Source organism: Drosophila persimilis, unplaced genomic scaffold, assembly GCF_003286085.1.
Source record: "Drosophila persimilis strain 14011-0111.01,24,50 unplaced genomic scaffold, DperRS2 tig00000002-arrow-pilon, whole genome shotgun sequence".
NCBI classification, from domain to species: domain Eukaryota; kingdom Metazoa; phylum Arthropoda; class Insecta; order Diptera; family Drosophilidae; genus Drosophila; species Drosophila persimilis.
The window spans coordinates 12,109,643-12,122,085 of NW_020825289.1; the positions used below are offsets into that span (position 1 = coordinate 12,109,643).

Sequence of the window (12,443 nt, forward strand, 5' to 3'; positions counted from 1 at the left end):
TCGAAACAAACCATTTGAATAGCTGTTACTAATGTACTATTACGAGTGTTTGCATGATTCTGCTTGATCGAACATACTATAGATATACACCACACACCACACCACATCCACTCGTACATAACACGCAGACAAACTTTCAACAATAAAATCACCAACTTTGCCACACATACAAATGTACATAAATATACTAAAAATCCCACTGTTCTTCTCTCCGTTTGAATGTTGACTTGACCATAACTGCTTATGTACACTAAACCAACAATACACCCATCAACTAAACCAACTAAACCAACAACACACAAACCAACCTATCGAAACAAAAATGTCTTATCAAAAGGCGGCTCAAAACGCAAGCACAACTGCAATAGAGCAGGATAAGGAACAGGAATCAGTTGCGGCTAACGTTTACACGGCCTTGCCAGCTCAGGTATTTGACGATTTGCTAGAGACCCAGTCGAACCCATCGCTTCACTCCCTGCAAACAACGACAACCACCAGCGATGAATCCGAAACGGTGCGCGTCTACGACTTTAACAAGCAGGAGACCACGGTCATCAGACCTGCCCCTGCGGAGCAGCAGCCGAGCTCCTCCACGACATCATCCATGGAGTCAGCTCAGAGCGCGTCGGTGTCCTCTTCCTCCATAGACGCATCTGTGTCCAAAAAGCGTGAGCGACCAGTTGTCCTACAGTTTGGCCCTGCCGACTCGGTGCCCACAATCGGTTCGCCAGTGAACACCCCCACAAGAGGCTCAACGCCCCCGGCATTCCGCTTTCTCCAGCCAAAACGACGCCTCATCGAGCCGAGTCAAGTGCTGTCTGTGGACGAAGATGATGTGGTGAGTAAATACTTTAAGGTAGGACGGGTTGATTCTACCACCTTAAACAATATGCATGACAGATGGAGCCTAATACACCCGTCGCCGAGAAGCCCGCCGTAGAAGATGAGGTGGTGCATGCAATGCCGTCAGTGAAAGCTCTGGCCCAGGCCTTCCTCTTGACTAGCAAAGCCCAACAAGCCGAGCGACGATGGCGATCAAAGGTAAATCTGAGTAGATCTGTAGAATACGATATATAAGTATGAGTTTTCAAATGGACGTATAATTTCACACAAGGTTCGGCTATCCTTACCAGCTGATACGTCAGACAAGTCTCCTACCTCCCTGGCACGGCGACACAAGCTGGAGCATGCTGTTTCCATGGCAGAGGTAGCCGATGAATCCACGATCGCCTCTGACTTATCATCCCTCGAAACGTAAGTTCTCTGTGTAGTTGAATGAAAGTTATGTTTCCGAGCTCTTTTCTACAATCACAGGGATCCATCTATTCAATCGGACGGTTCCACGAACCCACCTATCGCCTCTCCTGTGACCCCAGTCCCCGTACGTCATGGCTTTCTCCGGAGCAATATTGCTTTCTTTGAGAACTTAAAGTTTAAGTGAATAAGCGAAGGGGATGAGATGTGCCTCCATTGGTGGATATTCCTTGAGTAATATGCACGGTAATGGTAAAGCACTCCACGTATCGTCACCAAAAATTATGTGCCATGGCCATGGCCAGCATTTCCCAGCCAGAGACCTACCACACACACACAACAATGTACTTAACTTCAATTGTTACTTGTAGTCCGTATTTATTATTAATAACTATTATATCCATGGATACTATTTTTTTAGCCCTAAGATATGTATTATGTATGTATTTACTTATAAGGCGTAACAGAGCTATTTAAAGTTTTACCAAGAAATGTTACATTTTACCCGTACGTGTTTAACTGTTGCATACTTCTAATCAATAAATCTTACATAGACTCAAAGCTCTTTTGGAGTTCTCACAACTGAAATTCACAACAGACGAATATACATAGATTTGGGATCGATGTAGAGATTGGGATTGTAGAGAACAGGACGAACCATGTAGCAATTTGGAAGACCCCACCATAATCCAAACAATATAGAGAATTAATTACAGTACACAAAGTCCTTATTATTTCGAAAAAAGAGTCCATATAAATTTCTAGGGTTATATGTATATCAAATAAATTCAACGGCCAGCAGCTGCATTTAAAATGCGCCTGGTAGAGCTAGAACGAGTGAGAGGAAAGAGACGAGTTGTTGCCGGTACATTTGGAATGATGATCACTTCGGTGCTGGCATAACCAACACCAGCACCGGTCCGACCGGACCGTATCGGACCGGCTACTGCGAGCTGTGGTTGTGATGTGGATGCTCCGCAAGATAGACGACATAGACCAGCGGTATGACGACGCACAGAGCGAGTATGAATATCAGCAGACAGATCCAGGACATGTCGCAGTCAGAGCCGGACCAATCGATGGCACGCAGAGAGGGACCCGGTATGGGACGCACCAGAGGAGCATGCCTGTCCACAAGCAAGTCGTTCAACAGAGGTGCACTGTCGTCCGGCGATCGCTCCATATTGGCTGCGTTAAATTTTACAAAATAGAGACATGTATTAGCTATGGCGGAGAACAATTAAATATTATGTTATGTAATCGTTTGCGAAACATCCGGAGGTAAATTTTTGTTTTATTTAATTAATTGCCAGTTGAAGGATATATTATCTATTACAGTTTCTCCTTCAGTGGATACAAAATAGTGCCAATAAAACTAGTCTTAATTATAGGTCATATAGCGGGGAGTGGCGCTAAACTTGGCGTAGCTCTTGATAACCTTGTTCACGGCCTCGAGGAAATCCTTTTCGGTGGCCACCTTGCGACGCGCACGAATTGCAAACATGCCGGCTTCCGTGCACACTGAGCGGATCTCGGCGCCCGTAGAGTTGGGGCAGAGACGAGCGAGAAGATCAAAACGAATGTCACGTTCCACGGACATAGAGCGAGCGTGAATCTTGAAAATATGCGAGCGTCCATCCTGGTCAGGCAGACCGAACTCCACCTTACGGTCCAGACGGCCGGGACGCATTAACGCTGGATCTAGAGTGTCGGGTCTGTTGGTAGCCATCAGAACCTTGATATTACCACGAGGATCGAACCCATCCAGCTGATTAATGAGCTCCAACATAGTACGCTGCACCTCGTTATCACCACCAGCACCATCATCGAATCGGGCTCCGCCGATCGCATCGATTTCATCGAAGAAAATGAGACAAGCCTTCTTGGAGCGTGCCATCTCAAACAGCTCGCGCACCATACGCGCTCCCTCGCCGACATACTTTTGCACCAGCTCTGACCCGATGACGCGGATGAAACAGGCATCTGTGCGATTGGCAACGGCTCGGGCACAGAGTGTCTTGCCAGTGCCAGGCGGTCCAAAAAGCAACACGCCCTTGGGCGGTTCAATGCCCAAGTTGACAAATTTCTCGGGATGCAACAGCGGAGTTTCCACAACCTCCCGCAGCTTCTCGATCTGCTCCTTGCAGCCGCCAACATCGCTGTAGGTCACATCCGGCTTATCTTCCACCTGCATCATCGTAACTGTCGGATCAATTTTCGGCGGCAGCGGTATGTGGATCTGGTACTTGTTGCGATCGACACCCACACGCATTCCTTCCTCAATATCGGTTGTGGCCACCGAATCGGCCAAGTCCACGACGAACTTCGCAAACTGCTTCACGTTGATAATGTACTTCGGGTCATCCGAGTCGGCGTTGATGATTTTGGTGCAACGTGCCACCTGAAGCGGTTGCTCATTTTGCAGAATTTGCTTATCAGCAGCCAGATCCCAGAGCGCAGGAGGTGCCAGACCTGTGTCGCTCTCCTTGATGCCAGTCAACTCATTGACCTGCTTCACAGCCTTTTGAATGTCTTCTTCGATGTTTTTTATGGACTTGTGGTATTGACTCTGGCCGTATGTCTTCAGAAGTTCGATGTCACCCTCGTCCAGCGACTTTATTTCCTTCTCCTCCTTCTCGTCGTGTTTCACTTTGCGCTGATCATCTCCCAGATAGTCCGGCATCTTGTTGTATAACGAATTTATAATTTCCGACAGCAAAAAGGCAGCCTAGCTATGTTTTTCTTTTGTTTAAATGCAGAATGACTAAACAATTTAGCAAGCACTGTGACCAGTGTGACCGCGGACGGCGGTAAAAATATACGGTCTGACCCTCAGAAATATACCGAAAAATACCGTGTTATTTTAAAAATATACAGTAAAAATACTGACGAATTGTTAAAGTTGTGCACTACCTCTGCAAATGGTCTCTTTACCGCACTGTAACTAAACAAGTTCAAATTTGTCCTTATGCTAAAGTTTATATATGTAGTTCCCTGTTTGATTCTATGCACTTCCTCGCAGGAAGCGAAGGCTTAGTTTTTTGCTGAGCGAAATCCGGTATTTGGTTGGATATAAATGTAATTGGACTTCACTTGATAAATTAGGACGTTGACGACCCTCACCATCGTTTATATTACAGTTCTTATATGTGTACCGAATATGAGCTAAAATTAGCCAGGGCATGGACTCACCTTCATCATTTGGAGACCCATGAGCTCCCTCGTAGTATTTGCTTGCCGCTTTGCTTGTTGATGGTTGATCGTCGTCTACAGAGCCAGATGCATTTACTGCTGCTACAAGGAGTCTCTCGTCCAACATTTGGCGAGCATCCTCCAGTGGGTTGCGTTCAATGGCAGGCTCCCGTTCTATGTTGTGCCTTGGACTGTTGTTGCCGCTTCTGTGCACGGCCGGCAGAGCATCCTGAACACCATTCCCCAAGAGAACATTGTGCACTGTTACAGGTATGCGTATGATGCGATGAGCGTGTATCTCATTGTCGCGGTCTATCATGTTCAGGCGTTTGATATCGGCCACGGAACAATGAAATTTGAGCGCCAACGCTTGCAAGGTGTCGCCTTCTTGCACGTTGACTTCTAGCGTGTTCTCATAGCGAGCCAATCTGGCGTGGCCGTTCGGTCTGTGTCCCAACGGCACCAGGTTGACAAACTCATCATCGTCGTAGGCTGGCCTCGCGAAGATATCCTCCACATTGTCTGGATCTGGATCGTCCCAGTTATAATTTTGGTGGCGCCTGAAAGACAAAGCCCGCGTCATAATACATATGTATATTTTATTTTGTTGACACTCGAAGCAACAGTCGTGTTGGCGCTGACTCTTACACATTGCGTCTCATAGCTGCCTTAGTTCTCGCGAAGGGTTTGTTTCCTTCTTAGGGAATGTCTCGGATGGTGATGCAGGGACTCTTCCTTGCTACGCTTTCAATGCGCCCAAGAAACCAATTAATTAGCTTATATTAAAGGTGTAAAGTATATTTCCAGCCACACAACAACAACAATTACTTGAAAACAGAGCAATCGGTATCGATAGATACCAGTGTTAACAAACAGCTGTTTGTGTTTTCAATGTCCATAGATAGCGTTTAATTTATAGCTCATTATATTACTAAAATGGGGTTTTTTTCGTTCCTAAAGAGCCGCCCCATCTTCTGGCTGAGCGTCACCGGAACTACGGTAGGCGCCGCCTGCGCCATAAAGTCTGGGTTCCCGTATTCATTTACAAATGTCCGGGTTTGACTGCCTTCCCTCTTACAGAGACCTTATGCAAGGCGGCAAATTCACAAAAAAAACCGATGAAACGAACAAAGTATTCATTGTGACGGGGTCGAACAGCGGAATTGGAAAGGAAACGGTCAGGGAACTGGCGAAACGGGGAGCAACCGTTTACATGGCATGTCGAGACATGAAAAAATGTGAGGAGGCCCGAGAGGAGATTGTGCTGGAGACCAAAAACAAATACGTGTACTGCCGTGAGTGTGACTTGGCTTCGCTGGACTCAATTCGGAATTTCGTTGCTGCGTATGTATTTAGTTCTACTCTACCACGGTTTCTCATTATCTTGACTTTTTAGCTTCAAGCGGGAACAGAAAACGCTGAATATACTCATCAACAATGCTGGTGTCATGCGCTGTCCCCGATCACTTACAAAGGATGGCTTCGAGATGCAGTTGGGCGTGAATCATATGGGCCACTTTTTACTTACCACACTGCTATTGGATCTGTTGAAGGTGCTGGCTACAAGCCAAGTGAAGTATTGCTTATTTTGATTGTAATCTGTCTGCATTCTTAGAATTCAACGCCTAGTAGGATAGTCAACGTCTCAAGCCTAGCACATACACGTGGCGAAATCAACACCGGCGACCTGAACAGTGAGAAGTCGTACGACGAAGGCAAAGCCTACAGTCAGAGTAAATTGGCGAACGTCCTGTTCACACGGGAGTTGGCTAGACGACTGGCAGGCACAGGAGTAACGGCTAATGCCTTGCACCCCGGGGTTGTGGATACAGAACTCTTTAGGCACATGAGCTTTTTCAGTAACTTCTTTGCCGGGTTGGTATTGGTACCTGTTGAGAGCGTTACAAAAATTCTTAGGAATCTCTTTTTCTGATTTCAGACTATTCGTTAAGCCTTTGTTTTGGCCCTTCGTAAAGACCGCCGCGAATGGGGCACAAACCAGCTTATATGCGGCTCTCGATCCGGACTTGGAGCTGGTGTCTGGTGAATATTTCAGTGATTGCCAGCCCAAAGAAGTAGCGCCAGCTGGCACTGACACACAGACAGCCAAATGGCTTTGGGCAGTCAGTGAAAAGTGGACAAATCCACCGCCAATCGATGTGAAAAAATAGGATTAAACGTTTATTGCCGTAAAAAGACTTTCTGCCAGTCATAAATGAATCATTTTCTACAATCGAAAGTATTCCTTTCATGTTTTCAATCCTCTGTTAACTTGGCTAACAGCAGAGGTTTCTATTTGCTTTTGACGACAGCTGATCATCGCTGTATGACCGTTTTTAAAATGTGTTCTATACCGAAACCGGTTGCTTGCTAATTTGATCATCATTGGTTTAAAATAGATACTGTGTACATTTTAAGCTAAAAGCCCTCGGTTCAAAAGGTACGTTCCATAGTATCATAGGGAAATACAAGTCCTCTCGCTCGCTCGCTGGTGTCTTCTACTTGTGCTTCCAGTTATCTATGTTAAAGGTTTGATTTGAGCAGCAGTTTTTAGATTATTTGACATTCATATGTAGAGTGTTGCACTATCAATTTTATCAGTCGTCCATAACATATAAAGTTTTGTAGACAATTCGCTGGTCGCAATCTGGAATATCACTCACTTACGTCTGGACACTGAACGAGCCAAGAATGGAAATTATTATAAATTTTCTGCAAAGCATTGCCCCATTCTTTGTGGCACATGGAATTGTTGGAATTATTGCATTATGCGTGAGGTAATTATCGACTCGACCCAAAGTTAAATGTAACACCGATAGGTGTTATCAAATTTGAGAGTGACATGGAAACATTACTATCAGAATTAGAATTTCACAATCTGGACACCAATGAAATAACTATTGTATTACCTCGCCACAGGCTATATATGCAGGGGGAAAAGTTCAAGAAGCGCTCGAATGAGACGGGCAAAGTGGCAATTGTGACTGGCGGAAATACGGGTCTCGGCAGAGAGACTGTGCGTGAGCTCGCGCGAAGAGGAGCTACTGTGTACATGGCATGTCGAGACAAGGATAAGGGGGAAAAAGCTCGCAAGGAGATCGTGAAGGAAACGAAAAACTCAAACGTTTTCTCTCGGGAATGTGACTTGTCCTCTTTGGATTCCGTTCGGAACTTTGTCGATGGGTGAATCATTCGTGAACCGACATTCGTACTTTTTATCTAATCAAATCGACCTCGACAGTTTCAAGAAGGAGCAAGATAAGCTGCATATCCTGATCAACAATGCCGGTGTCTTCTGGGAGCCGCGTAGTCTCACCAAAGAAGGCTTCGAAATGCACTTGGGAGTCAATCATATCGGTCACTTTCTTCTCACTCACCTGTTGCTGGATTTACTGAAGCAGTCGGCACCTAGTCGCATCGTAGTCGTTTCTAGCAAGGCGCACGAGCGGGGCCGTATCCAAGTGGATGACATTAACAGCAAGCTGTCCTATGACGAAGGAGCAGCCTACTGCCAGAGCAAACTGGCGAACATACTCTTCACTCGGGAGCTGGCGAGACGTCTCGAGGGCACCGCAGTAACAGTTAATGCTCTGAATCCAGGCATAGCAGACACGGAAATAGCGAGGAATATGATATTCTTTCGAACAAAGTTGGCCCAGTATGTAGTAGAGTGTGTCCAGTTCACCCTTGCCCCCTTGGGTATATTAAAAATTCTCGTGTGCTTTCAGGACCATTCTCAGGCCACTGCTTTGGTCTCTCATGAAGTCTCCCCGAAACGGTGCCCAGACAACACTCTTTGCAGCTTTGGATTGCGACCTGGATCACGTGTCGGGTCAGTACTTCAGCGACTGTAGGCCGAAAGAATTAGCTCCTGCTGCCAAAGATGATGATATGGCCAGGTGGTTGTGGTCACAGTCCGAGAAATGGACGGGTATTGGACTTTGAATTGGGCTGGGGGTATTTTTAAGTATGAGCTGCAATTTTCTTTATAAATCAAATTAGGAACGTCTCGCGACAATAGATAATTTTGGCCAAACCATATCACACACACTCACACTTAGAAGACGCGGAGATGATCTGCTCGGAGAGGGAAAACTATCCTATTAACTTGGTAATAGGCAGGTCGATCCCTGACCAGAGCACTAAAGCAGCTCGTAACCGCCAACACATCCGGCACAGGTATACCCTAACTTTAGTAACGTGTCAAGGACTTTCGGCGTGGAAAGACCATGACCATGTTCATGGCCGCCTAATTTAGACAGTGTATACAGTAAATGTGCAACGAAGCCGCCAAATTGGCATAGCTCAAATAGAACATTTAAATTACGCGCAAATCGTAACGTACGTATCACGTAAACGAACTTCGTTGCCCTGTATCGGTACTATATAATGGTTTAATTTATAATCTTCACCAATCTATTGAATTTCATTTTCAAAGGTATAAAGGAACCCAATAAAACCAAGTATTTAGAATAAGCCAGTCAAGTAGAAAATTGATTCAATAATCGGATAAAATTATGTGGGCACGGCTAACTGTTCTATGTAGCTTATTATATTTGACGGAACATCAAAATTAAGCAATATGGTTTCAATGCTTGCCGGAGAACCATTAACCTTTTATAAGCCAAGGGGGTAATCATTTTAGCGCAGTTCATATGAAAGATTCGTGGGGTTTGGCAAGTTAAAGGGAAGGATAGGATGGATCTATAAGAATGTACAATTGTTAATATTTTCCGCCATTTACCTTGAGTAGTTGAACTATTTAAATATAGGGGGCTTAAGTGGGCTAAGCTCGGGTTTCCATCATACGAGTCGCTATATTGTTGTTGAGCAACAAAAATTAAGGCAAAAACAATCAAGGGCCAAGTGCCGGAAAATTGATTCATTAATCGGATAAAATTATCGGATAATTCTATATAGCTAGTAATATTCCAAGGAATATCAAGAACTGGATTCGTCAGTATATACTTACTGTATATTTTTAAAATGAGATGGTATATTTCTGAGGGTCAGACCGTATACTTTAGCGGATTTTCCTTTTTTCTTACCACCACGTCTAGCTCACACACCACGCAATTTTATGTACTTTTCATAGTATTTTCTAGTACTTTCCAGTATATTTTAAGACGCGTTATAGACTCACCCTCTTGTGCAATGCACCAATGTAGAAGCCGAGTAGAAATGACACATAAAACCATGTTCCAGGCCACATTGAAAACTTATTCGTGATCAGCATCGAATTCCTGATCGTTTACCATCAAAACCTCAACCAAACGCCAGGTTTTTCACACTGGCGCTTCCATACGGATAATATGAAAAAAAAACAACGGGCAAACGTACACACTTTCCCGTCAAGTGTCGCCTTTGGTAATTACATACAAGTGTAGTTAATATGTAGCAAATGTGAAGTTATCGTGTAGTTACCATGCAAAAAAATATTTGTAGTGGAAATTTTTGTTGACCGGTTTGGCTTAAACCTTATTTTATCAACAGTTATTAATGATAACTTAAATTGTAGGAAATTAATGTAGTAATCCGAAAAAATAATGAGTTCAGAGCTGAGCGTCTTAGCTAGCTGTTAATATTCAACCGAACATCAAAAACTAGGAATATGATGGAATTTGAATACAAATAATTCGTCAGTATATTTACGGTATATTTTGAAATTTGTGACGTTTGACTCATAATATTAAGTGGCATATTCATGCCAAATTGTTGAACTTTCGAATTATAATTATAATGCTTGTAAATCGCTCGCTCTGTAGGAGCTGGCTCTCCCAGGTGACGTAAGTAGGGGGCAACGGCGGTGTACGGGTCAGATTAACCACAGTTCGAGATCCCACAGACACAGATATGCAAATGGTCAAAATTTTTCATGCCGACACATAGTACCTGCACCGCGATCCAAGCCACCAGCACGATACGTTCACGGCAACAGTAAACAGAACAGCAATGTAAAGCCCTCGGGCGGGGAGCCGGTCCCAGAAAGCACAACCGTTCCGAACAACAACTTATTCAAGGCGGTCGCATTCACAGGCGCAGTAAGTAATCCATATGTGTTCCATATGAAGGTCTTTCTGTATGTCTTTTCGATTACAGTTTACGGTGGGATGCTTTACCAGCGCCACCATCTGGGAATACGAAAACACACGGAGTCTGATCATTGCCAAGGCTAAGCAGGCGCAATTTGGTTGGTGGCAGAGTCGATCGCTCGTGGAACGCAGCAGTTGGTCGCAGCTGAAACTGGAAATCCGCCAGCACTGGGACAATCTGAACACTGGCGAAAAGGTGTTTGCCCCCATCTGCCTTGTAAATCTGTTGGTATTTGGTCTGTGGCGTGTTCCACGTCTGCGAGCCACAATGATCACGTATTTCACATCCAACCCGGCTGCGCGTAAGTCAGGCGAGACCTTCAACCGAATCATTCGTTATGAACACCTGTTTCCCTGAGCAGGCATCGTTTGCTGGCCCATGTTTCTGTCCACTTTCAGCCACTACTCAGCCATGCACATATTCGCCAATATGTATGTGTTGCACAGCTTTGCCAACGCCGCGGCTACGTCGCTTGGCAAGGAGCAGTTCCTTGCCCTTTACATGAGCGCCGGAGTGTTCTCCAGTCTGATAAGCATTCTGTACAAGGCGGGCACGCGACAAGTGGGCATGTCTCTAGGAGCGGTGCGTATGCAAAGGCAAGGTTTCCCTCGTACCTTCAAATAAACCTTGTAATTTTCCTCTAGTCTGGAGCGATCATGACAGTGCTGGCATACGTGTGCGCCCAGTATCCAGATACCCAGCTTAGCATATTGTTTCTTCCCGCCCTGACGTTCTCCGCCAGTGCAGGCATAAAAGTGATTATGGGCATTGACTTTGCGGGCTGCGTGATGGGATGGAAGTTCTTTGACCACGCGGCGCATTTAGGAGGAGCCATTTTTGGCATGTAAGTAAACTGTAGAATGTGGCGGTTGATTTTCACTCACTCACTTGTTTATCCACAGATTCTGGGCGTATTACGGTACACAGCTGTGGGCGAAACGCCTAACCCTGCTGAACTACTACCACCAGATCCGCGAATCGAAGCCGAAATAATGACAAATCCAAACCCTTTCCAACAAGAAACAAATTCAGTTCTGCTCATAGTTACGGATATCGTTTAGTCCACCGGGGGCTCCTTACAATGTGTGGAAAGTAATAAAAGGTCAGACTCGGTCGTGTATTTATCCCTCTTCATTTCATTCTCTTTTTGGCCGGTGTTGAGTCCGTCTGGTCTGTGCGATTTCGCCTAGTCCGATTGGCCACCTCCTGGCTTCGTTTCATCAGTTTCTCCCGCAGCTCTTGTAGAGTCTCTCTTTCAGGCGCATAAGAGATGTGAAGGGTTCCGCCGTAAAACTGTTTGGCATCCAACTGCCGCTTTGCTCGTCGTGCTACCTCGAGCCGCTCAAACTGTACGGCAAAGACGTCTGTAAAAGCCTCCAGTTCCACTGCAAACAGGAGTAACTTAGTTCTGTGATCAAGTGATCATGCCAGTGTTTTGCACGCACTCTTTGCAGCCATCTCCGGAGTTATACACGCACACGACTGCAATTTTCCAAAGCATTGCAGCTTGGTCTTGAGATTTCCCTGAAGGTTTATTTTAGGCACTCCGAAGATCAGCAAGTACCTCGATTCGCTTGCAACAGTGTAGACCTGAAAAACTAGCCATTCGTTATGGGCAAAGCTATCTAGTTTCTGTATCCGTACCTTAACTGCCTTTAACTCCCGCCCCTGTCGATATGGAAGTCGTGTGGTGCAGTATTGCAGTTGCTTGTGGTGGTCGGTAGTTGCAGAGTCCATAAGAAACAAAATTTCGAAAGGAAAACAAATTAATTTATTTTTCTGCAAGCCGGCGTCTTAAAATATACTGGAAAGAACTAGAAAATACTATGAAAAGTATAAAATCTGCAAGGTGTGTTAGCTAGATATGGTAGCAAGAAAATCAGTGTGACCAAAATAAATACCGA

The 12,443-nt window shown here is 45.1% G+C and overlaps 7 protein-coding genes across 27 annotated transcripts in view; 4 read left to right on the plus strand and 3 right to left on the minus strand.

Moving 5' to 3' along the window:
* Nucleotides 1-1,890, plus strand: part of LOC6602087 (titin) — a 28,261-nt gene extending 26,371 nt beyond the window's left edge. For 14 of the 18 annotated variants that reach the window (XM_026985898.1, XM_026985896.1, XM_026985904.1 and 11 more), the window contains 4 exons: nt 338-838; nt 901-1,041; nt 1,115-1,254; nt 1,315-1,890. In XM_026985898.1, the coding sequence (XP_026841699.1) occupies nt 338-838; nt 901-1,041; nt 1,115-1,254; nt 1,315-1,441 (909 nt within the window). In that variant the 3' untranslated portion in view covers nt 1,442-1,890. The remainder of the gene's footprint in view (nt 1-337; nt 839-900; nt 1,042-1,114; nt 1,255-1,314) is intronic. The other 4 variants (XM_026985914.1, XM_026985912.1, XM_026985911.1 and 1 more) reach the window with 3 other exon arrangements.
* A 74-nt stretch (nt 1,891-1,964) lies between these two features.
* LOC6602086 (lysM and putative peptidoglycan-binding domain-containing protein 3) lies at nt 1,965-5,253 on the minus strand. Its single transcript, XM_002027128.2, has 3 exons — nt 5,095-5,253; nt 4,447-5,006; nt 1,965-2,442 (listed from the first exon to the last, which is right to left on the minus strand). Exons 1-3 carry the CDS (start codon nt 5,106-5,108, stop codon nt 2,198-2,200), a joined length of 819 nt encoding a protein of 272 aa, XP_002027164.1. The 5' UTR covers nt 5,109-5,253; the 3' UTR covers nt 1,965-2,197.
* Nucleotides 2,512-3,989, minus strand: LOC113565124 (26S proteasome regulatory subunit 7). Its single transcript, XM_026985927.1, has one exon. The coding sequence runs from the start codon at nt 3,935-3,937 to the stop codon at nt 2,636-2,638; it is 1,302 nt and encodes a 433-aa protein (XP_026841728.1). The 5' UTR covers nt 3,938-3,989; the 3' UTR covers nt 2,512-2,635.
* A 113-nt stretch (nt 5,254-5,366) lies between the features above and the next one.
* Nucleotides 5,367-6,685, plus strand: LOC6602085 (retinol dehydrogenase 12). 2 transcript variants are annotated; one of them, XM_002027127.2, is made up of 5 exons: nt 5,367-5,468; nt 5,527-5,790; nt 5,843-5,999; nt 6,062-6,321; nt 6,386-6,685. In XM_002027127.2, exons 1-5 carry the CDS (start codon nt 5,383-5,385, stop codon nt 6,615-6,617), a joined length of 999 nt encoding a protein of 332 aa, XP_002027163.1. In that variant the 5' UTR covers nt 5,367-5,382; the 3' UTR covers nt 6,618-6,685. The 2 variants fall into 2 exon arrangements, with proteins under 2 accessions (XP_002027163.1, XP_026841521.1); XM_026985720.1 differs by having other exon boundaries at nt 5,428-5,445.
* Nucleotides 6,686-6,931: 246 nt separating this feature from the next.
* LOC6602084 (retinol dehydrogenase 12) lies at nt 6,932-8,485 on the plus strand. Of its 2 annotated transcripts, none has more exons than XM_026985779.1 (5): nt 6,932-6,975; nt 7,075-7,223; nt 7,366-7,629; nt 7,688-8,116; nt 8,175-8,485. In XM_026985779.1, exons 1-5 carry the CDS (start codon nt 6,967-6,969, stop codon nt 8,389-8,391), a joined length of 1,068 nt encoding a protein of 355 aa, XP_026841580.1. In that variant the 5' UTR covers nt 6,932-6,966; the 3' UTR covers nt 8,392-8,485. The 2 variants fall into 2 exon arrangements, with proteins under 2 accessions (XP_026841580.1, XP_002027162.2); XM_002027126.2 differs by having other exon boundaries at nt 7,688-8,104.
* Nucleotides 8,486-10,147: 1,662 nt separating this feature from the next.
* Nucleotides 10,148-11,659, plus strand: LOC6602083 (presenilins-associated rhomboid-like protein, mitochondrial). Of its 2 annotated transcripts, none has more exons than XM_002027125.2 (6): nt 10,148-10,232; nt 10,292-10,487; nt 10,546-10,840; nt 10,901-11,121; nt 11,184-11,383; nt 11,442-11,659. In XM_002027125.2, the coding sequence occupies exons 1-6, from the start codon at nt 10,186-10,188 to the stop codon at nt 11,530-11,532; spliced, it is 1,050 nt and encodes a 349-aa protein (XP_002027161.1). In that variant the 5' UTR covers nt 10,148-10,185; the 3' UTR covers nt 11,533-11,659. The 2 variants fall into 2 exon arrangements, with proteins under 2 accessions (XP_002027161.1, XP_026841083.1); XM_026985282.1 differs by having other exon boundaries at nt 10,160-10,232; nt 10,298-10,487.
* LOC6602082 (RNA-binding protein 48) lies at nt 11,572-12,299 on the minus strand. The gene is made up of 3 exons (XM_026985283.1): nt 12,184-12,299; nt 11,985-12,129; nt 11,572-11,924 (listed from the first exon to the last, which is right to left on the minus strand). Exons 1-3 carry the CDS (start codon nt 12,274-12,276, stop codon nt 11,671-11,673), a joined length of 492 nt encoding a protein of 163 aa, XP_026841084.1. The 5' UTR covers nt 12,277-12,299; the 3' UTR covers nt 11,572-11,670.
* Between the last annotated feature and the right edge of the window lie 144 nt (nt 12,300-12,443).